This window comes from Rattus norvegicus, chromosome 5 (assembly GCF_036323735.1).
Source record: "Rattus norvegicus strain BN/NHsdMcwi chromosome 5, GRCr8, whole genome shotgun sequence".
Taxonomy (NCBI): Eukaryota; Metazoa; Chordata; class Mammalia; order Rodentia; family Muridae; genus Rattus; species Rattus norvegicus.
The window spans coordinates 126,440,046-126,464,247 of NC_086023.1; the positions used below are offsets into that span (position 1 = coordinate 126,440,046).

The 24,202-nt window shown below is 52.6% G+C and overlaps 1 protein-coding gene across 1 annotated transcript; it reads right to left on the minus strand.

Annotated features, from left to right (window-relative positions):
* Positions 1-56: 56 nt before the first annotated feature.
* Positions 57-22,462, minus strand: Pcsk9 (proprotein convertase subtilisin/kexin type 9). The gene is given in 12 exon segments (NM_199253.2): positions 57-1,339; positions 2,530-2,711; positions 4,454-4,631; positions 5,191-5,339; positions 5,566-5,739; positions 7,152-7,335; positions 8,304-8,500; positions 12,471-12,612; positions 12,765-12,898; positions 15,060-15,183; positions 16,966-17,157; positions 22,069-22,462. Coding segments are annotated over 12 exon segments (2,076 nt in total). The 5' UTR covers positions 22,273-22,462; the 3' UTR covers positions 57-1,123.
* Between the last annotated feature and the right edge of the window lie 1,740 nt (positions 22,463-24,202).

Below are 24,202 nucleotides of genomic sequence, written 5' to 3' on the forward strand. Positions count from 1 at the left end.
CACGCCACCGTCTGGCAGATAGTCCAACCTGGTAAGCAGGCAGCCTTAGTCAGGTGCAGGCAGTCACATCAGCTTCTTTTATTCTGAAAAGTCACTACATAATAAAAACTCTATAAAACCCGGCATAAATATCGAGTTACAAAAGCAACGCAGGTAGGGAAAGCTTACTATAAAAAAGCAGAAGAGGTCAAAAGGATATAGGTGTTCTTGTCGACTTGTGTGGCCTTAGTACAGTCGCCCTCTGTTGCTCCTCCACTCTCCACATAATCCGTGGGACTGGGGCTAAGGGAGCATAGGTCCAGGAACAAGCCGCTGAAGCACAGCCTGTCCTCTCATTTTTTGTTTGCTTCAAAAATAGGATGCCCAGCCTGGCATTGCCAAGAGGCATGGCTTCAGGGCCAGCCACTCTGGATTTATGTCCTAGCATCACTGGCTGCATGACATTGCTTCTCTGGCCCTGTCTCTTCCTTCATAAAGTGAAGCCAGTCAGTGCACAGGGTAGTGGGGTAAGCCCTGTGTGGTTCTCCAGTGCAAACAGAGTCAGCTAGGAGTTCGTAGCGTGTTCTCCTGAGCAGGGCCAGAGCCTTCGGTGCAGCAGATGAGAACATCTGGAAGATACAGGTGAGCCTCACAGCTGGATCCACCCCTGGAGGTGGGCAGAACTGATCTGCATTAATCAGGGAGCCCAAAATGCTGTCTCCAGAGTAAGCAAGCTGTGAGTGGCCCCAGCAGCTTTCAGATACTGTTCTAGTCTGGTGACATCTGACCTGGGGGCGGGGGGTGACCGTCAAGGGTCACGATCCATCATTATCTTCCTGCAGGATACATTCACTCTGGAGGCCTAAGGCCTGAACACTAGCCTTGTAGCAAGTGCTCTCAGGTTCTGATATACTGGAGCAGCTGGCCAAAGCCAACTATAGCTTAACATCTTCGATGGCAGAAGGCCAAGCACAGGCCCCCTGACCATGAAGGAGGTGCTTCCCCACACATACACCAGGAATGGGTACCCAGGATGAGACGCCAAGTTCCCCCAGGCAGAGTCTCCCCACCTTTGGCTAGACACAAGAGAGCCAGGACGTCCATCTCTGCGTCCAGCCACAGGTACAATGCCTGCCTGAGGCTGTCACTGGTGAACCCAGGAGGCCTTTGCCGAAGGCCGGCTCCGGCAGCAGATGGCAGCAGCTACCGTGGCTTCTTCACTGGTCCTGTCCGCTCTACCAGCATCACGGATTCGTGCCACACACACGTTGTCCACACTGTAGGCCCCCAGAGGGAGGGATGCCCCAGGGAGAACGTTGCATCCAGTCAGGGTCCATCCTGCCTCACAGGCCACGGTGACCTGCCAGAATCCAGAGGAAGACAGCCTGTGTCTGAGACTTGTGGGCTGACCACGCTCCACAGCCTCTCAGACACAGGCAGGGTTGTACCCAACAGTAACCAACGCTCTCCTTCCAGGGCAGACGTCTAACTCAGCCACCTTCACTTCCCCAAAGTCACTCCCTCTGCAGCCTTCCATCCCATCTAATGGCAGTTCAGAGGCTCAGCAGAAACCCTGAACCTGTTCTTCACCTACACATCTCCGGTTGCAACACCTCCCCCTAACTCCCACTCCAGCCTAGACCCTCACATCCTAGACCTGGAGCAGTGCAGGGGCCATCCTGCAGACCTTCCTGTCTCAGTCCGGCAACCATGGGCCTGGTCACGCCCCAGGTCAGATGTTTCCAGACTTCTGAGACCCTACCTGCCCCACTGGCCTAGATGATCCTGTCACCAAGATATACTGTCACCCCTCTTGACCTTAGCTGTTTCCTCTGCCAGAAACTTTGTTCCCGATGGTGACCCTATGGCTTGTCATCTCATCTCAAGGGTGTCTCTACCCACCAATCTTCCCTGCTCCATTTTTCTCCATATTAGCACTCTCCATACTGGCCCTCTGGAACTAACTCTGCTTACTTCTCCCACCAAGTGGGACTCCTAGAGGGCCAAGCAGGCACCTCTGCCCAATTTATCTCCTAGGACTGGACTAGACTGGAGCCAGCCTCTCTGGGTACCTGTGCTCACTGATATAGTGGAACTGAGATTCCCCTTCATAGAGCAGCTTTCTGCCTCACACCGCCCACCCCCAGAGCTGTATAAAGGATGGACACTTCTGCCTCTAGCTCTGAAAGGCCATCTGTTGGCCCCAGGCTCTCTTCCCAGGGCTCTTCCTTTCCTCAACCTTCACTTGCTCAGCATCTACAGCTCTGTGTCCAGACTCTGCAGAACCTCAGCGGCCCCCATCAGAAAGTGCTCAAGCACGGTGTTTCCTTCCCACTTGCCACGACCATGCATGCTCTCAAAGAGCAGCAACAGTGGGCAGAAGCAAAACCAGGCCTGCCTGCCTCGCTCAAATGCTCACATGCTGTGCCTGCAACAGTAAAAACCGTCTAGCTCCTCTCCTGACCCATGGGGCCCCTTCAACACAGGGCAGCACCCCCCGCCACACACACACACAAGACCAAGGTACCCAGCCATCCCCAACTCCTTCACCTGCTCTGCAGGACCTGCGATGCCATGCTCCTTGATTTTGCATTCCAGACCTGGAGCATGGCAGCAGGAAGCGTGGACACTGGCCTCCTGGTGGCCAACGCATTGGCCAGGTTGATGTCTGGACCTCAGCAGAGGCTGCTGCTGGGCTCTAAGGTTTTCCACTTCCCAGTGGAAGCTGCAGCCTAGAACAGAAAATACATAGCTCAGACTCTGTAATTTTGTGGACTTCCTGTCTTTCTGGTCCCAACTGATGCTACTCCTTTCAAGTCTAAAGCTTGGGAAAGACAGAAACAGTTCCAAGAGAAATGATGCTGGCTTGAGCAATAGGATCCCTGGATTCTCACTTCAAATCTGCCACTGACCATCTCAGGGGCTGTGAGAGAGCCATCCAACCTCTTGGAAATTTACTTTCTTAAAACATGGTCTCTCCAGCCAGAGAAGGGGGTTGAGGGGATGGGAAAGGGCTCTTCAGCCTGAGGTGCTCAGAACCTCTGTGAGTCCCTTCCCCGTTAAAGTGTGAGCAGCTCTGTGTGGGACCTGGGATTCTAGTTTTGGAAGGGACACCACCGGCTACAAAAACCATGGATAGTGGTCACTAGGCTACTCTAAGCCCTAGGTCCCTTTTGTGGCATTGGGAGTACCAGAGCACCCATGGGGATGCTATGGGAAGATGGAGGCCACGTGTGTGGTCCCAGCAGATAACCTATTCATGGCAAGGACTCTGCATATTAGGGTGTTGAGGACTTCAGTTCTCTCTGTCCTGGCTACAGGACCTCAGTAGGGTCACTCTACATGGAGGGGAAGCTGCCTTAGCTCAACAGTTCTCAATCTGTGGGACAAGACCCCCTTGGAAGGATAGAATGATCCTTTCACAGGGGTCACTTAAGACCATCAGAAAACACAGATATTTACACTTCAATTCATAACAGTAGTAAAATTACCATTATGAAGTAGCAACGAAAATAATTTTATGGTTGGAGGTCACCACCACATGAGGAACTGTATTAAGGGGTCGCAGCATCAGGAAGGTTGAGAGCCACTGGCTTAGCTGATAAGTGGATCTCTGCTAGGCTGCAGAGAGGGAAGGTCAAAGGCTCTCATGGCTCCAAACATGCCCTGGGGCTTAGCTGTTGACACTCAAAAAGGCAAACAAGAGCCCAGTACGGAAGTGCAACCAACAGGTCCAGGGACCTTGCCAGGTCCAGGCTGCAGCCTCCCACTAGCTTCACCTGCCCCCTGAAGATACATTCTGTGTCTGGGCTTTGCCAACCCCATCCTTCACTCTGGAACCCTCAGTGGCTCCCCAGGCTGTACTCCACCAGAATCTGCCACTGAGTGAGCCATCCCCAGTGACCTCCCACTCCTTCACGCCCTGCCCAGCACTTAACCTCCATTCATGCAAGGCTGTTTGGCCTCCTCCCAGTTTGAGAGCCACCATCCCCTAACAGCATTCAAAGTCCTCACTGGTGACCTCTACTACTTGCCTGGGACTATTTCTGACAGTGGCCGTTAATGCCCCCTAGCCCAGAGGCAGGGCAGTGATGTAACAAGGAGAGCTGATATACCTTGTCCCAGCACCAGGCTACATGTGTGGCATGCACCCTTTCCTTCCATGATTAGAAAACCAAGCACAGGCTGATTAGGAACTTATCCCACCACTAAGTGTAGAATTCAAACTGAGGTTGCCCCCTTGGTGACAGACCTCAGAGCCTTCCTTTGGATGGCACCAGGCACCCCCATCCTCTGTTCCACCTCACCCCTCCATCATCACCCTCTTTTCCCAAAGGAAGCTAAGGAGAAAGAGGATCAAACCACATGGACGAGATGGAAGCCAGCTTAAAATGGGCCCTGGGTCTCAGGCTCAGAAGGACCACACTATGGAGTCAACCAGGCCTCTTTTTCACCGCTTGGAAAAGATCCCTACCTGTGAGAACATGGTCCTTCTGGTGGCAGTGGACGGGGGTCTGCGGACCAGCTCTGGCTGCAGGAGTGTTGTGGATGCTGCAGTTGACACGGGGAAGCAGGCAGCACCTTGCGACAGCATAGACACCCTCACCCCCAAATGCATTGAGGGCCTTGCAGACCTGCTGGCCCCCTATGGCCTGAGAGTTGCAGAAAAACAAGAAGCAGTGAGAAAGAATACGGGGCTGGGACAGAGTACACACAGGTACCTAGTTGGGACCCTTGGAGCTCGCAGCATCATGCTTATCCCCACCACTTTAAAGACAAGTCATTTGCCCAGGCCGAGGCAGACGGTTCTGTCTCCAGGCAGCTCCATCATAAATAAAGCTTCCGGCAGAGACACTGGGTGGCTAACATACCAGCCCCAGCCTGGGACATTTCACAGGTCTATCCTTAGGACCTGGCTGTCCTGGCCAGGTGCTGCCCTCCAGCCAAACTCAGTGTCACACAGCATCTGAATGCTCTTTACCCGACTCCAGAGCCACAGACCAACACAGTGAAGCAGCTCTTAAAATGTCCCTCCACAAGTCTCTGACCACACACCCAGCAGGCACTGCCCATCCTGGATGTGGCTCTCTCTGACCATAACTTTAAGCCTAAAATTGGGGATTAGAAGAAGACTCAGGCATGAGCCACTTGTACCTGCTGAGGGCTGGGACTGGTTAGGGGTAGACAGACACACAAACAGGGCCCGGGCACCTCAATTCGATCACCCCGTCGCCTCCCGCTCCTGGAGAAGCTGGAGCAGCTCAGCAGTTCCTCTTCAGGGGCACAGCGGGCTGTGGCTGTTGCTGTACGGGTGGGCCCTGAGTGGGCGGACCACACTGTCCGGCAGAGCAGCTGCCCGCCTGCAACAAGGCCCAGATGAGTAGGGTTCCCGGGGTTGGAGAAGCACCCACCAGAGATGCTAGGGATCGCCTCAGCTGATGGCAGGGAGAGGCTGCAAGCTGGCTATTTCCCCAAGAAATCATCATCAAGCCTTCTCATCTGTCCTCAAACTGCAGCTACGAAAAGAAAAACCCTCCTGTGAGGACCAGGGGAGGGACTGTGTACCCTCCCTGCCGTCCTGCTCACCTGTCTCCTGGGTGCTGGGGGGCAGTGTGGCCACCCGGTTGGGGGTCAGCACCCGCTGGTCCTCAGGGAACCAGGCCATGTTGATGACATCTTTGGTAGAGAAGAGGATCAACCTCTGCCGCAGCTCAGCCAGGGTAAGTGCTGGATCCCGGTTCAGCATCATAGCCACAATGCCTGAAGGTGCAGATTACAGAAGGTGGCCTGGCCCTCCTTCCCAAAACATAGGGCTCCTGCCAGGGCACACATTCAGGCACAAACACACATATGTGCGTACACACACACATACACACACACACACACACACACACACACACACACACACACACACTGCTCCTCTGGAAATTTAAGCACCTGCAATCCCTCACTCAGTGAAATCCAGGTAAGGAGACATCTGATCACGCCTGTGGGCCTTGGCAACTGCAGGCGTTTGCTAGGTGAACCACCCACCAAAACCCACATCAAACATCCCTCCTCCAGGGAGCCTTCCTGACCTTCAGGCCTGACAGGTGCCTCAGTGGAGCTCCTTCAGGAGAACTCCAACTGCTTTCTGTTCCACCATTTGTGTATCCCTCCCTGATAGACCCAGTGTTCTTCAGGACATCTTTGGGGGTTGGTCTGGTGCTGCTGTGTATTCAAATGCTAAATACTGACCCCCAAAACCTAGTTGCCCCCAACGAGATCCTCACTTACAGTGATGCTATGTAAACTCTGCCCCCCAGCTTTATAGTATCAGTTAAATAGAAGCCGCTACAGCCGATTACTGGGGAGAATAGAAGTAGGTGGAGTTTCAGTTACCAGGCTGGGGGTTGCAGGTAGGGGCCATGAGAAAGGAGGAGAAAGAATGAAGGAGGAGGAAGACAGAGAGAAGAGGAGGTCTCCATTAGACATGCCAGACCAAGAGCACATGCCCGAGCGAAACGACCCCACCCCCACCCCAACCTCCAGAAGGGACTGTTGGAGAAGTAACCCAGCGAGATTCAAACAGCAGGTACTTCAAAAAGCTAGAAAGTACACAGTCTAGCGATTAGTAAAATAGATTTAAGGGTAACCCCCAGTAGTTGTTCAAGAGCTGATTAAATAATTCGTAGTACTGGGGGACTGTCCAGATCATATTAATAATAGAGTTTGTTAAACTCCATTTACAGGACATTGTGATAATTTGATTCTTAAATTTCTCCCCAAAAGCCTATATATATTGAAGGCTTAGTCACCAGCCTGTGGGAGGAGACAGAACCTTTTCCTAATACAAATAGGTCATTAGGGGTGTGCCCTTCCTCTCTGCTTTCCAGGCAAATGAGGGGAGCAGTTTTGCTCTACCACACACTCCCCACCACGGCATGCCCTAAAATAAAGGTGCCAAGTGACCATGACTGAACCTTCTGAAACCGTGAGTCAAAATAAACACTTCTTCCTTTAAGTAGGTTACCTCGGACACTGCACCGCACTAGCAAAGCTGCTCACCACAGTCACCATCTGGTCCCCCTCACATTTGCCGTCAGGCACAGGAGGTGACCCAGAGGGTCAGGGGACAGACCCTGCTGCCTGCCTAAGGGCTGTGGTGGCAGGGTAGTGGGGTGGTGACTCACCAGCCACGTGGGCAGCAGCTTGTGACGTCCCACTCTGTGACATGTAGCACGTGCTACAGTCACTGGAGGCTCCGATGATGTCCTTCCCGGGGGCAAAGAGATCCACACAGCGTCCAAAGTTTGTCCCCAAAGTCCCCAGGGTGACTGGCTGGTCCTGGGCATTAGTGGCCCCAACTGTAATGACCTGGCACGGTAAGGAAGTGGGTAACAGAGAAAGACCAGAGCCACAATGAGACTGGCAGATCTTGCCTCTGGACTAGCCGACTCCAGTTCCCACGGTGGCCCACTGAAATGCCATCTCCTGTGAGAAATGCAGCTCCTCGGGGAGCTGCGGCGCCTCACCATGGCCAGGGCTCCCCAACATTTTCCAGAGCCCATTTCCTGACTCCATGTGGAGCCCATGTTCTAGGGTAGAGACCAAGTAGGAAAGGGGCCTGCTCTCAGGTTCTGTATAAAGCCTAGAGCGGGCAAGATGGCAGTATTAGGTTGAGCAGCTTGCTAAGCTCTGGTGGTCAGGGAGGGAAGGCCGGGTTACATGAAGCCTTGAACAGGAACAGGTGCCTCTCTCCCATTTCTGCACATTCAGCACTAAGAGATTTGCTCTGCAGGTGTCCCCCAGATGAGGAAGGGCCCACTGGACCATCAAGTCCTCCGGAGAGGCCCCTCCCAGGATGCACCTACTACGGTCCCAGATATGGTGGATAATTACAAGAGGCCATCACATGAGGGCTTTGGGGCCAGCAGACACCCACTAATCTCACTAAGGTCATTTATAGGTAGGAGCTGAACAATGCGGGGGGGGTCTAAAGGATTGGACAGGACAGTGAATCTGACACATAAATGGCTTAGGGGTTTGTGGGTGATCTAGGAAAGCTAGGGGTGGGGAGAAAGCTGAGGGTGCTATCCTGCCTTCCAAGGGACAGAAGAGGGATTGGATAAGGCCCCAGGTCCTGAGAGGGGGAAGGGAGAAAGGGCTGGGCAGGATCGTAGGATTGGCTGCATGGGTCACAGCTTCCCACAGACACTGGAGCAGGAATGGCTTGAGTCCCATCGGGGCCCCGGTTTGGAGGCTCTAAGCACTTTTCAGCCCAGGCAGCTCAGTCGAAAGAGAGCCACCTTCCCTTTGTTCTGGGAAAACAGTTCAGCACCTACCTCTGGAGCAGAGGCTGGGGAGTAGAGGCAGGCATCATCTCGGAAATTCCCAGCTGCTGCCACCAGCACTACCCCAGTCCTTGCCAGGCGCTGGCAGGCAGTGTTAAGGATCCGGCTATACCCACCCGCCAGGGGCAGCAGCACCACGAGTGGCCCCGAAGGCTGGATTAGCTGGCTCTTCCGAATAAACTCCAGGCCTGCGAAAAATCAAGCCCAGGTCACCTGCTAGAGAGCTGTACTTTCCTCCTCCAGCTCCTTCCCTCAGAGACACAGTGTGATGGGGTTTTTTGGTGGTTGTTTGGTGCTCCGATGCTTAGCCAAACCTATCTGAACGTTACCTTGAAAGTGTTTTATGTAGGACGGACATTTAAATCATTCACTCACTTCCTTTGAGTAAAAGTGGATGACTTCCACAGTATTGATGGTCCTCACCCAATCTATTGAATGCCTTGAGAGAAAGCACTGGGTCCCTGGAGAAAGGGAATAATTCTGCCTCTAGATTAAGTTTAGACTCAAAACTGAAGGAGCTGAGTGCTTCCCAGAACTAGATGGTAAGGTGTTATTTCAGAAAACGTCACATACTTTGGTTGCAGGATGTAATGGCTATTCTTGGTTGTCAACTTCTAATCCAGATCTATGAGGTAGGAAGACACCTTTAATCCAGATCTTTTGAGTTGGGAAAATCCACCTCTAATCTGGGTCTTCTGCTGGGAAGCCTAAGGACCTGGAAGAAGGAGGCATTTGCTCTTTGCCTGCGTGCTCTCACCCTGCTAGCAAGTCTATCGCTTCCTTTGGCATTAGAGCCCGCTTCTTTGGGATACAGTGAAGAGCAGCCGAGACAGCCAGACTCAGACTCCAGAGAAACTACTAGATTCTTGGACTTTCCATTCACAGCCGACCATGGTTGGGTTAGCTATAAGTCATTCTAATAAATCATACAAGCGTGTGCCCATGCACGAACATGCGTACACACATATGTGTGGACAGAGAGAGAGGGAGAAGGAGAGGGGAGGAGAGAGAGAGAGAGAGAGAGAGAGAGAGAGAGAGAGAGAGAGAGAGAGAGAGAGACTCATTCTATAAGTTAGGTTACTCTAGATAGCCCTAACTAACACAGAGAAAAATCAAGCTAGAACTGAGTTGGAAGTTTGCCCCCTGCTGCCTCACAGTTTCTCACAGCTGAAGGGTGCTATGCAGGCTGGTGGGAGATAAAAGTCAACAGGCTTACCCAGTTGTAAGCCTTTGAGTTCAGTTCAAACCCAGCCAATGGCATATGCTCACCGGTGCAATAGTAGTGTGGCTATCATGAGGGTAAACAACCACTTTCTGATCGGATTGGAGGCTCACTCCACCGAAGGGGATTTATGCCTGGTACGGTAAACCTGGTCAAAACCTATGGCTGGGAAGATCATAGGCCACTATTGGTTTTGCTAAATAGTCATATTATTAGGCCGCCTTCTAAATGTTTATGCTGATAGCCAGAGATGTGTGCTACTCTCAAGCTTGGTGTTTATAAAGTGGAGAGCAGTTAATGCAGAGACTCATAGCTGGGTCAGCTGCAATCACAGATGCTGCCTACAATCCTGTGTCCTGTGGGTTGGCTATACACACAGATGTCACCGACACTCCTGTGTCCACGTCACTTCCCCTTGCCTCCTACTGGTGTGAGAAGCCTCGCCTCAAAGTTCTGAGGGTAAGTGACCACAAATGCTCAGTCATAACAGGACATCCTTATCACCCCCTCTCCTGCAGGGCTCAAGGAACACCACAGAAGGGAAGTAAGAGAGGATGTAAGGACCAGGGGTGAGCAGAGTGCTCTGAACATCTGAACGAGACAAGGCCATTGTGCTCATGACAGTATCATGTTACCTCACCAGGTGGGTAACACTCTATTATGGATGGCAGAGGGACTCACGAAGCCCCACCCTAAGGAGCCACTAGCAGGTAACTGCTCCCCTGAGGCGAGAGGTGTCATTTTTTTTCACAGGGGCACACTGTTAAGTTGTTTATGCCCCAGTAAATAATGCTGTTGCTAGCAACTGTAATGAAACTCAGTGGGTCACAAAACAAGCTAACAAACAAAAGAAAACTAGACGGGAGACTTATTGGAAAGAAGAAGGGGTTCGGCAGAGGGTAAGAAAGATAAAAGAAAAAAAAAAGAAAGATAAAAGAAGATAATATGGGGGTAAAATGACCAAAATATACACATGTATGAATCTGTCAAACGAATAGTGGATTTAAAAGAAAGAAAAGCACTAGCCCTAAAAAGGGAAACATTTTCTCCACTTTTAACTTCTCCAGCTTCTCCAAGAACCTGAATATTCAAACTATTAGGAGCATCACCAAACTTTTATGCCTTTCCAGAAAATTCCTAGGCCTCCAGAAATGAGAGGGCCTCCATGACAGCCCTCAGGTTTCATAAACCTCCACGTCCCTCTGAGGCCTGCTCACCACACTTGGAGTTTTGCACCCAAAATAATCAGAGACTACCCTGGCTCCCACTCACAAGCTGCCAATCTACCCTCTATAAACAGGGACAGTGCTGTTTGTATCAAGTCAGGAGTTAAAGACTCCACAGCGTCGCCCACAACTCTCCACTACGGGATGTAATCCCCCAACATGAACAACACTCTGTTCCCGCTCTGAATGTGTGTGAAGATCAATTCTACCCCAGGCCTGCTATACAGGTAACTCTAACCCTTGCCAGCCTGGAGACTTGAGTCTAACCACAGCCGGCCTAGCCTAACAGCTCCGTCCCCTTTCAGACTCCTGTTCTGTTACACAGTGTGGCCAAGCCAACTTCTCAGAACCTTCTGATCCAGGTGGCCCTGGGGGACTGTGGCTGAAGTTGGAACTGGGGTCCAGGACAATTCATGTAAGGGTTGGTTGGTGAGGTCCCTCACACCAGGAGGAGGTAAGGGGCAGCGAAGTGGACACAGGAGTAGCGGTGACACAGGAGTATCGGTGACATGCGTGATTACAACTGACCCCTAGCTGATGCAGACCTGTGCTTAGACTTGACACCACTGCCCCCAGCTTCATACAGAGGAGCCTGAGACTGGAGTAACAGCTCCTTCCTGTTGAGCCCACTCCACCCTGAACTGCATTAGGTGCTTTCTACACATTGGTGGGGAGAGTTCTCTTGCAGAAAAAGCCCTCCAGAGCCCAGAGCCTGGCCTGGGTAAGGGCTTCCAGTGAATGAGTAATCTCTTTCTACACAGTGGCCTTCGGCGGTGGCAAACTGGACTGAGGTTGGTCAATAAGGGGGTGGGACAGGCACAAGCCATCCCTGATGGAACAGAAGCTATTGCTTTATTTGTGTGTCAATGACTGGCTGTGCTCTAAGTCCCAAGCAGGTGGCTGGAAAGATGGCTCAGTGGTTAAGAGCACTTGATGCTCTTGAAGAGGACCCAGGTTCAGTTCCTGGTACCTGCTACCCATACATACATACAGGCAAAACATTCATGATCGTGAAAAAAATAAATCTAAAACAAACAAACAACTGAAGTCCCACTGATAAGCCAAGCCGGTTCCCATATCTTTTGTGGATGAGCTCTGGGCCAACATCTAACTGGTGGGCGGCAGTCAAGCCATTAGCAGCTCCATTCCCAAAGGCTGGCAGGCTCCTGCTGTAGGCCCTGGCCAAGTCACGCTCTCTGGCTGGGCTTTCTGTTTAGCTGCCATCTCATGCCAGCCTCGGGGTCACCGGCCAAGCCTCACACTGAGATACAGTGACCCAGCGCTTCTGCACTTCCTCTCCCTGCGTATATACTGAAGTTCTAACCCTCTGGGTACCACTGGAGTGGACCGAGGTGCTGCAAACATCCGGAAAGATTCACTGCAGTTCCCCCACCAAGTAGGTGTCCCAGCTTTCACCGTTAGCACACAGATGGGAAAACTGGCTTCTACTACCTCGGGGTTTTGCAAATCTAATGAAGGTGACATGTGACAACACTGTAAGGGAACAGTGCAGAGCTGTGGGAGAGCACTCACCCACAGGCCCACTGGACTGAGCCCCACCCCCTCCAAAGCCTCAGTTTCCCACCTGCATTCTTGATCTCTGGGGCCCTGCTGACTCTGTGTAACAGAGACTGCCTGACCGTGAGACCTTGCTTCCTGCTAAGCTTTGGCTCCTTTCTCACGCCAGGTAGAACCCAGAGTGTCACTCACCTATGAGGGTGCCGCTGACTGTGCCCTTCCCTTGACAGTTGAGCACACGCAGACTGTGCAGACTGGTGCCCTTGGCCACACCAGCATCCCGGCCGCTGACCACACCTGCTAGGTGGGTGCCATGGCTGTCACACTTGCTCGCCTGCTCAATCAATCAACACAGGGATCACGTGAGGGGGTCCGAACCAACTGACAGAGGGCAGGGAAAGTTAGGCAGTACTGAAACAGTGCTCCAGGGGTGGCACCCCTGCCCACCTTCGCCCACCACTGAGATGAAGTGAGAGTCACACCCACCTGTCTGTGGAAACGTGTCCCGTCCTCCTCAGGCACACTGTTGAAGTCAGTGATGGTAACTCTGCCCTCGATCTCCCGGTGGCCACTCTGGATGCTGGTATCTAAGAGATACACCTCCACCTGGCTACTTCCGTCTTCCCATGGCAGCCATTGCGGGACGGGAGAGAACAGTTCCGGGGTTAACACTATTGCGCATGTCCTGAGCTGTCTGCCACCCCACCTGTTACACAGCTCATGCGAAACCTCCCCACACTTCCTGAGCTGCATGCTATTGAATCTTACAGCAAGGAGTGGGGCACAGAGAGGGCTGGGAGCTGTCTGTGGCCTGTAGCTGGCAAACGACAGAGCCAGGAGGTAAACTGATGGGAACATTCAGAACACAGTATTATGGTATAAGATAAACCAATCTTCCAAGCATGTGCGCTCCCATCTCGCTAAGGCAAGGACTGAGAAGACAGAAAGAAACTAGCAGGACTGCCTGATGTCCTGGCTGCCCAACACATTTCCAGGGAAGAAACAGGCTCCAAGTCCACAAATTTCACCTACAAGGGCCTGCTAAGCCCATGGGCTATTTCTTCCCCCATTGAGTTTGGGTGGAACTTGGCACAGGAAGCTCACCGTGACCCTGACACCTGCCCCTTCCATCCCTGAGTAGGTGAGCATCTTCAAGGAACAGGCATGGGGTGAGCACTACATGAGACGCTTAGGGTCGGGGGTGCCCCTGCAGGCCTGGTGGCGGGGACCTGCAGAGGGTAGCACATGTCTGTTTGCTAAGGAAGGAGAGCTAGGAGACTGGAGGAAAGGAAGGAGAGCCCAAGGCGGCAGCTACCCTCAAAAATTCTCAGCCTGGGGGACTAGAGGGATGGTTCAATGGCTAAGAGCATTTGCTGCTCTTGGAGATGAACTGGGTTCAGTTCCCAGCACCTACATGGTGGCCAACAACTCTCTACAACCCCAGTTCTAGAAGACCAGATGCCCTCCTCAAAGCCTCTGCGGGCACTGCCTGCTCATGGCACATATGCATACGTGTACACACGTGTAGACAAAACACACACATTTTAAAAACATGAATCTTTAAAGAATTCTCATCCTGGGGTTGAGCATACAGCTAAGTCTTTGAGTACCTCCCTAGCAGGCCTCAGGTATGGTAGAGATACAAGGCAAAGTGTCTAAAAGGAAAAGGAACCTTGGATTGCCACCCCCCCCCAGCCTGTGCCCACCCTTAGGGGGTACCCAGCAGCCTGAGAAGCTCAGATACTCACAGCTGCCAGGTTTCATCCAACTCACCAAATCCATGCCCCATCTATTTAAACAGTAGATTAGCCTTCCTTACATCCTCGAAGGGGACAGACACTTCAGACTCCACAGAACCTCTGATCCTTTCCCAAAGCAGACACCCTGCAGCCTTTCTCAACTCAATGTCAACCACAGTCCTACCGATCCAGACCACCTTCCCAAGTCTCTCTTTCTCCATCTCTGATAGCAAGACACACTGGGCAGACCATTGACAGATGCAGGGAGCCTCCAGCAGGCTGACGGTACTAGTGGTAGGGGCAAGGTAAGCTGGGAGACTAGATATCTAAATGGGAGCCATTGAAGTGAGCTGTGTCTGCTCTGCTGAGGGGTCTATCCCTGTCTACAAGGCTGGGTACCCCACAAATAGTGGGTCAGTCAGGTTTAGGCTCTTCCTAGAGAGGAGTGAAGCAAGAGGGGCTATCCAGATTGGAGGTGTGGTGGTTTGAATAGGAATGACACCCCCAGACACTCATGTGTTTGAATGCTTGACCCATAGGGAGGGGTACTACTAGGAGGTATGGCCTTGTCAGAGTGAGTGTGGCCTTGTTAGAGTGGGTGTGGCCTTGTTAGAGAAGTGTGTCACTGTGGAGGCGGGCTTTGAGGTTTTATATGTTCAAGCCATGCCCAATGTGACAGTCTCTTTCTGCTGCCTGTGGATCAAGATATAGAACTTTCAGCTCCTTCTCCATGTCTACCTACGTGCCACCATGCTTCTCACCATGACAATAATGGACTAAACCTCTGAAAGTGTAAGCCAGCCCCAATTACATGTTTTCCTGTATAAGAATTGCCACGCTCATGGTGTCTCTTCACAGCAATAGAACACTGACTAGGACAGGAGGGGATGATGCCAACAAGGATGAGTAGCTGGAGGGAAGGGTCACTTAAGGGGAAACGCTTGCGTTTCTGCATGGAGCAATGCAGAGAGGACAGAGAGGTCAGTATACACTCCGGAGCCCTGGGGTGGGGTGGGAAGGGGACAGGCAGAGGGGATCTTACCAGGGGAGCTATCTTCCTCTGTCTGCTGCCACGCTGGGATAATCCGCTCCAGGTTCCATGGGATGCTCTGGGCGAAGACTAATGAGTCTTCCTCGATGTACTCCACATGGGGCAACTTCAGGGCCTACAGAACCAGAGAGCCATGCACTTGGCTTCAAAAGTCCTTCAGCTAACAGCAGCCCCACCTGAGCCAACTGTCCACCTCCCCAACTGTCACAGAGTCTCCCTCCTGAAGCCCGAAGACAGACCAGGGGCCTGTATCCTCATCTCTCTCTCTCTGGTTGGGGAGCGTGGTGCTCTATAACTCCAGTGACTGAATCTGTATGACTGCTCAGAGGACTCTCTCTTCCTCTCTCTGGATTCTGAGCTCCACATCTCACCTGGGAGTCAGGCTATGCCTAGCTTCAGGGAGGTGGTCGGGAATCTTAGTACCATCCCTCTCAAGTCAGGACACCAGTGTTGGCCATGGTGTGTCTGCTCCCATCTCCGGCCTTTGCACTGACCCTGCAACCAGACTCCCAGGCCTCCAGCATGTTTGGCTAACAGGAAGCATCTGCATCAGTTTGAGAGAGGGGCCTGCACCCTTCTCCTTAACCAGGCTCACAGCAGCTGCATCCTCAGCTACCACACCCTTCCCCCATGCTTCAGCTGCCTCTCTCCACCCCCTCCCGACTCCTGGAGGCCCAAAGCATCTCTAGGTGCTTCAGTAACCCCAGGGCTCCTTAACCCACCCTCTGCCCATCTCTCTACTTATTATCTGCTTAAACACTCAACAGTCATCTGGTGATGTTGGCACCTGTCTATAATATTCCAGAAGCAGGGGTGTGGGCATCATGACTTGAGGCCAGTTTGGGCTACAGAGCAAGACATTGTCTCAACCTATCCCTATTCACAAAGATATTCCACATTCTCCACTAGTCCTCAAATGATGGCTCCCATTGCCACATCTGGCTTACAGATAATCATGGGAGAGAAAGGCATCTGCTCTAAATTACACAAACTAGTGAGACACTGAACGGGGCCTATTCACCTTTCAAGGCTCCAAGGCTCAAGTGCCTAGAGCAAACTCTATGGCCTCCTGTACAGAGCTTGTTGTCCTTTGGGTGTCTTATTCCTTCCCCACTGTGCTGAGCACACAGCACCAGCTAACTGCTCTGGCCTCAACCATTCAGTCTCTACCTTGGCTGCAAGCTTGGTGGAAAGACTCAAGGCTGTGTCACAGACAATGCTCAGTAAAGTGCACAGCGGGTGAGTGGAAGGCACTAACTTGATGTCCTCCTGCTCTGTGGCACTGTCCATGCCCCACAGTCATTTAGTAACAAGATGTTAAGTCAATTTAAACCTTGGGGCGGCAGTGACCTGAGGTGCATGTGCACGCAATGCACGCTGGAGGCCTGGGCAAAGCCCCTGAGCCCTTGGACCTAAGTGCGTGCAGGGGTACTGAGAGCACCCTGTGGAGAAGAGAACTAGCAGGCAGGTGAGAACCTGGAGTGCCAAGATGGGGAGAACAGGGAGGGCGGGTGATAGCCTGTACCCCTTTCACCTCCTTCAGCAAAGAAAGGCAGCATTCAGAGGAGTGATGGACAAGCACTACCTGTCCCAGAAGAGAAGAGTCTGAAACCTTTGATACAGATTCTCACAGGCAGTAGAGAAACCAGAAAAGGATACTGGCAGGCAGACCATGGGGTAGGAGCTCCTAGCTGTCTTATGGTCCCTCCTGTCCTCCTATGGATGTAGACTCAGCACTGGGATGTGGCCAAGTTTACAAGGCAGCTACTCAGGGAGCCAAGAGCCACAGGTGCTAACTGGTCCTGCCTCTTGGCAGTGGGCACACTAAGGGCAGTCGGACCACGGAAATGGGAGCCCATTCTTCCTGGAAAGTCCCACGCCCAAGAAGGTAGCTCACCAGGCCCAACAGGTCACTGCTCATCTTCACCAAGAAGCCAGGGAAGAGGTCATAAAAGACATGCAGAACCTTGATGACATAGCCCCGGCGGGCCGCCCAGGTCTGCAGGCGATGGGCAGTTTGTTCAACCTGCAGCCGCTGGGTCTCCTCCATCAGCACCACCACGTAGGTTCCTGGCAGCCTCCAGGCCTCCTGATCCCCAGGAAGGAAGAGAAGCAGAGAACATGAGAACTGCAGTGGATCCAGCATGACATCATCCCAGTGTAGCATGCATTTAACATTTTCCCACATTGTCTTTATTGGATGCACTCTGTTCCTATAGAACTTCATTTCCCTGGGAGGAATATCTATGCCTGCCTAAGGAATGCTGCAGGAAGGATCAGGATCCTCCCCCCCCTCTCCTCCTCCTCCCCCTCCTTCCCCACCCCTCCTACTTCTCCCCCTCTCCTCCTCCTTCTCCCCCTACTCCCTCACCCCTCCTCCCACCCCAACCCCCTCCTCCTCCCCCTCCCTCTCCTCTTTCTACTCCCTCTTCCTCTCCCTCTTCCTCCCCCCTCCTCCCACCCCCTACCCCTCCCTCCTCTTTCCCACCCCTCCTCCTCCCCTCCTCCTCTTCCCCTCCTCCTCCCCCTCTTCTCTCACCCCTCCTTCTCTCCCTCATTCTCCCCCTCTTCTTCCTCCTCTTCCTCCTCCCCCTACCCCAACCCCCCGTTCCTCCCCCACCTTTCCTCCTCCTCCCCACTCCTCCTCCTCCCTCTCCTCTTTCTACCCCCTCCTCCCTTCCTCCTCCTCCCCAACACCCCTCCTCTTCTTCCTCCTCCCCCACCCCTCCTCCTCCCCTCCTCCCCCACTTCTCCTCCTCTTCCCCACTCCTCCTCCTCCCCACTCCTCCTCCTCCTCCTCCCCACTCCTCCTCCTCCTCTCCCTCCTCCTCCATAGCAATGTAGCTTTAGTGCATTCAGCCATGAGACCTTCTGTCTCCTGAGTACGTCTGGTGAGAGTGATCATAAGTAATGTGGATATTTTCACTGTTTCTCTGCCCATGCTTTGAGCTCTGAGCTATCCAAATGAACCTCCCCAGAACACCAATAAAAGGCTCTTATGCAGCGCAGAGGCCTGGTTTTGTTGAGTCTTGAGTTGCCGCAATCATTGGTGGATTGAAACGTGTGGTACCCAAACGGGGCCTGACCAAAAGAGAGGGAATCTAATGAGAGGTGTGTAGTTCTGGTAAACCCACAGGAGCCCACTCCAGGACACCAGGGTAATCATGGGCACAAGGCTGAAAGCATGGTGGAAGGGGCAAAACGCAGATTTGTAAAGTCTGTCAGAACATATGGATGCACTGCTACGGGCTGCCACCATAGGGCACATCACACATATAAAGCAATGGAAGGGGGTTGGGGATTTAGCTCAGTGGTAGAGCGCTTGCCTAGGAAGCGCAAGGCCCTGGGTTCGGTCCCCAGCTCTGAAAAAAAGAACCAAAAAATAAATAAATAAATAAAATAAAATAAAGCAATGGAAGGAAAGGGTTTTTGTGTTATTTTAAAGAAGTTCATAGGCAGTGAGAGGTGGGCCCACTGAATGTCCAGCCCCTTTTAATCTGATCGCCTTAGTCATTCGCCTTTGCAAACTACCCCTACCCTACTGGTACAAAGAGAAAGCACCAGATAGACAGCCCCCTCATACAGAAAGAGAGACAGTAGACAAGCCTTACCTAAAGCCTTCAGCTCCCCTCACCCCATTCCCAGTCTTGTGATTCTTCCAGTGATTCAGAAGGCAGAACATCTTCTGTTAGCCCTTCCTCTACACCTCTACAATTTGATGCATTTGCACTCTCCTGGGAGATTCTGTTAGCTCCAAGAGAAGGATCCTGAAGCATGCCTAACCTTGCCTCTGGTATTTCCAACCCCTTCAACCCTTGGGTCCATCCCCTTTATGAAGAGTCGATGATGCTTTTCCTCAGTGAGGAATACATGCAGAGTATGAGCCGATTCCCACTCCTATAAGACACTTGGGGGTTTAAACATGCCATGCCCTCTCTCTTCTGAAGCTATGTCTCCATATAGCTTTGGAATGTTGACAGGGACAGCTGAAGCAGACCACCTAATAGCTCATGAGTGGGACACGCTGGCCACGACTTCTTTAAAACCTTCGAAATACCTTCAATTCAGGACTCGGTGGCATAACGAGACTGTTAATCAAACAGCACAAAATCGAAATGCCAATCCTGCCAATGGTGACCAGCACTGAGCAGCTTAGGACAGGAGATAGGGTTAGGACAGAAAATAGGGTTAGGACAGAAGATAGGGTTTGAGAGGCAAATGTGTTATGACCACCAGACAGTGAATCAAATGGCTCTCCCGTGTTAGAGCTGAAAAAGATTTCTATGCCTGGAAAGGTGATTACACAATGGCCTTTAATGACTACACTTGACTGTTAAAGGGGTCGAAGAATCATCTTGCCTGGGGCATTCCTTCAGTGGATGGAGATCTTCCTCCCAGGGGACTAAACAGGATTCTAGGGGAAGAGAGTTCACACAACGGGATAGTGTGGGAAAGTCAATTACATCCATGCCAGACTCCAGTCTTGCCTACAGAATAGGAATGGATCCAAAGAGATAGAGTAGACAAACTGTAACTAGAAGGGGCCAAACAGTGATTGGAACCACAAGTCCCCCAGCTGTGCAGTTATTTGTGCTACAAATTTGGTGGCCGGCGGGAAGGGGAGGCAGGGCCATATCACTCCCATGTCTACAGAATCCATGGCTTGGTCACTCAGCTGACTCTACCCAAAGACCTTTCTAGTCACACCTCTGCGTTCACTGACCCATCCAAGGTAATTCACTCCCTTCCTATCCCAACACCTCTGACGCCCTCCAGAAGCAGCCCAGAGGCGAACACCAGAAGGCTTCGGGCTTTAATCCCATCTTCAGTATTTACTGGCGTTTTGGCCCTAAGCGGGTGACTCGACATGTTCGAGCCCCAGAGAGTGCGTGTGTTGCAGGGCCCGTCACAATCCCAGGATGCACCTGCAAGGAAACTCAAAAGGGACGAGTGTATGGCACCAGGCTGGGTGATTGGCAAATGGAGGCAGGCGAGAAGAACCGTGGAAGGAGCAAGACCACACCTCCATACAGAGAGGGAATAGCCAAGCGCAAAGGCATGGGAACAGAGGCGCCTGCACAGAAACCATCCACAGATCCCCGACACCCAATGGCTGTCCTTAGCCTTGACTTTAACCCACTCTGAACCTTCACCTCCTACATCACTGCACAGGCACCTTTGACTCTCGCCAGAGGAGCTCAGTCCATAACCCTTTGTTCAAGCCCTCGGGGTCAACTGGATTTGGGGATTCAAACCTCACTTGCATTCTAGAAAGGAAGCAATGGGCAGTGAGGAGTCAGTGCTGGGGTCAGGTTAGGGTTAGGGGTCAATGCACTCACTCACCCCGGTGGAAGAGTTGAAGATTCTTGATAATCTTGATCAGACCTAAGCCATCAAGTAAACCACAAAGGACCTTTGGGAAGAATAGCTCACACTTCAGAAGATAAGAGTAAGGGCTACACACACATGAGCCTTCTTCCTCTGCCTCCCCCATCTCTGCACCTTCATCCATGACATAACCTCTCTAGAAGATTCTCATGCCTCCTTCATTTGCCGAGCTCCTAGCGATGCTTCAACGCTCAGTCTAGAGTGCCCTCTGCCAAATGAAAAGCTACAGAATTAGGACGGTGCTCTGCAATGGAATGAGTTTTCTGGGAAGCCAGGGGCTCACCTTCTCTCTCTGGGTCCCAGTATCTCATGGCCAGAATAAAGAGATTGGACTAAAATTCCGTGCCAAAATTATTTTCATTCTAAATTTTATTCCCATAAAACATTCACTGGATGGATGGATGGATGGATGGATGGATGGATGGATGGATGAGTGAGTGAGTGGATGGATAAGCAAATTTTAGGGTTTTCTTGAGCCCCTCAGATACACACTCACTTCTGCCCACTCATCTCTCAAAACAAGGTCCTTAGTCCCTTTGGGGGCAGTGGTGATTAGAGCTGCTTTATTTGTTTGTGTCAGGGTCTTACTATGTAGCCCAGGCTAGTCTTGACTTCACAATCCTTTTGCTTCACCCTCCTGAGAGCCACAATTATAGGCCAGACTTTAAAATGCCCTTTATTACACTGGCCGTGACTCCACATTGCTTTAGGTACAGAGCTTGAGGACCATTGGGAGGGGTAATTCGAGTTGAGAACCTGACACTGGCTGGCCGGCCCACCAGCACACTGGCTGGGGCTAGGTTAATCCCGGAAGCCCATTCTCCCCTCTGCCCTATTAACAATAGCCAGATGGTCACAGTGCAGTGGGCTACAATCCCAAAGTGATCTCTTCCCTGACTACATCCGGAGATCATCCATGTGGTCCCCGAAGGATGGTTACTTCCCTTTTAACAAAAGCTCAAGACAAAGTAACTAGCCACCCTGGGATAGGTAAATGACTGCAGCCTCCAGGCCTAAATCCATTTCCAAGCCGGGCAAAGAACCTCAATGGAACCCTGGGAAGATTCAGGCAGGAGCTTCCTGTGGCCCAGAGCCAGAAGTAAATATGCCCAAGAATTTGACTCCGCCCACCCACGCACTCACCTACTAGTGCTTCCAATCATTCATCCCTGACACCCTTCCCCTAAATCAAGGTCTATAGAACCCCAACAGGCACCCAGGATGATTATTGGCACCCAGTTGAGAAAGATGTGCCACTAGAGTTCTCAGCCTCCCGATGCCACCTTATTTCGGAGAACACCCTTTCTACATGACCACACCAGTGGCCCGCTCCCCACCTCACACCAAGCCCCACAGTACCTTTAGCGCGTGGCCTCCCCTATCCCACCCTATCACTCTCTGCCACAAGGTGCAGCTGCACTGTAGGTCTCCCCCGCACCCCGCACCCCGCACCCCGCACCCCGCACCCCGCACCCCGCACCCCGCACCCCGCACCCCGCACCTCAGGGCTGCACTTAGAGACCACCAGACGACTGGATGGCCAGAGAAGATCCTCGGAGAGAACTACCCCAAACCCAAAGCAACACCATTGCCTGGCATCCCGCACCCATACCTTGGAGCAACGGCGGAAGGTGGCGGTGGCCACGTGTGAGGCCTCATCAACCAGGCTATCCTCCTGGGACGGGAGGGCGAGCATCAGCTCTTCGTAGTCTCCGTCCTCGTCCTGGGCACGGGAGCCTGTGGGGCACAGTAGCAGCAACAACAGCAGCTGCGGCGACAGCGGCCACCGCAACCAGGTAGAGCAGCGGATGCCCATCGGGGCGAGGAGAGGTGCACGAGGCCTCGGGAAGGACGTGAACGCGGGGCACTGGGCTCTGGGACTGCAGGCTGTGATGTCCCTAGGGGAGCCAAGCACTGGCTCAGTCCTCAGGTCTCAGACAGAGAGAGAACGGGAGCCCAGTGGCAGACTGCGCGTCCACATAAAGATGGAAAGCCTTTTAGGGTGTGGGTGCTGGACGCCTGGGGGCCGGGAGATCACGCCACCCCAAGCCCCATCGGAAGATCTTCTCTGATTAAACATTAACGGGGCCCCGGGTACTAAAGGATCGGGTTTCGGCCTCGCCCTCCCCAGACAGTGTCAAATGACGCTCAGAGAAAGGACAAAACCTCAAATCCTAATTGGGCTGTAAAGCGAACCTGTTTGCTACATTCCTCCCTCTTACCCCCCCCCCCCACTCTAGTCCTCAAACTGGAAGCCAACTTAGAGGCATGCTGACCCACCTCTTTAGTGTTTCCGGGGTCTGCCAGCTACCCCTGTACTTCTCCCTCCAATAATATTAACTAACTTCTCCTCCTGGGCCCTCCTCCTGTGACCCATGACTCCCGCACTGACTTCCCTCCACCTGCCTAAACTTTGCACTCCATACAGCCTGTATCCCCTCCCTCCCTGGCCTCCACCCCTCTGCTGCTTAGGCCCACCTGTCCCCTAGCCTACCTGGAGAAGACTGCTCACTTTGGGTTCCAGCTACACTGGTCACCTCGAGGGACGATTCTACAGACGCCACATTTAAATCTTCAAAGAGGCCAGAGACTCAAACTCCATTGTAAGCACAAACTGGGGCTGGCTCTCTCTCTCTCTCTCTCTCTCTCTCTCTCTCTCTCTCTCTCTCTCTCTCTCTCTCTGTGTGTGTGTGTGTGTGTGTGTATGTCTATATGTGTCTGTGTGTCTGTCTGTGTCTGTGTCTGTGTGTCATGTGTAAAGGTTCAGATTGTGTTTGTTTTTTATTGTTTTGTTTTACACACTGTAACCAAGAATTCAGTGGAGCAAGTGTCCAGCTACACTAACTATGTGCTGGGCAGCTAACGAAAAGAGGATCCCTCCTCAGATCCCATAGTGGGTTCCACAGAGGGAAGGCATAGGGCCAGTCTCTGCTCAGAAGCAAGACTCCTAGCATCAGGATCCGAGTCTGGCTCTGCTCCGAGGTCTGACTCCAGGTCTTGGGGCCCGAGGCAGCCGTCCTTTCCACCTTTGCCTTTACCTAACACCAGACAGCCCACGAGAGTAGGTGGAAGGAGGCCCATGAGACCAAGCTGGTGTCTGTCATCCCTTTATCCTGTTTCTTCATCCCCCCACCGCATAGCCCACCATCTTGGCAGGCAAATGAGCTCATTCACTTTCACTCAGAGGTGACTGGAGACTCTCCCTTGCTTGATGAGCCAAGCTTTGGTCAGAGTCCTCACTAATGCCACCTGCAGCAAGAAGGTCCCTGAGCAAGCCTTCCTCGTGCTCCCTCCGGGAGGCCAGGCTTCTCACCCTTCAGGCCCACCCAGTAGGTGATGAACCTGTACACAGAGGGTCTCTGTGTAGATCCACAGTCTCTGTCCGTCTCTCTCTCTCTCTCTCTCTCTCTCTCTCTCTCTCTCTCTCTGTCTCTCTCTCTCTCTCTCTGTCTCTCTCTCTCTCTCTGTGTGTGTGTGTGTGTGTGTGTGTGTGTGTGTGTGTGTGTGTGTGTGGTGTAAGGAGATGAGGGTGGGGGTAGGTACCCTGGGCTCTATGACAGATGGAGCCTGAGGGGCAGTCAGGTCTCATTCCACACCCTCCACTGCATTCTCCACAGGGGCGGGGAGGACACCTCACTGGGTGCCTGCCACTTGGCTGGGTTTTCATGGCTCATTAATTACGCCCCCTACTATAAGTTGCCCCCAAGCAGCTTCTCCCCCTTTTGAGAACCATCCCCTAGCCCCAG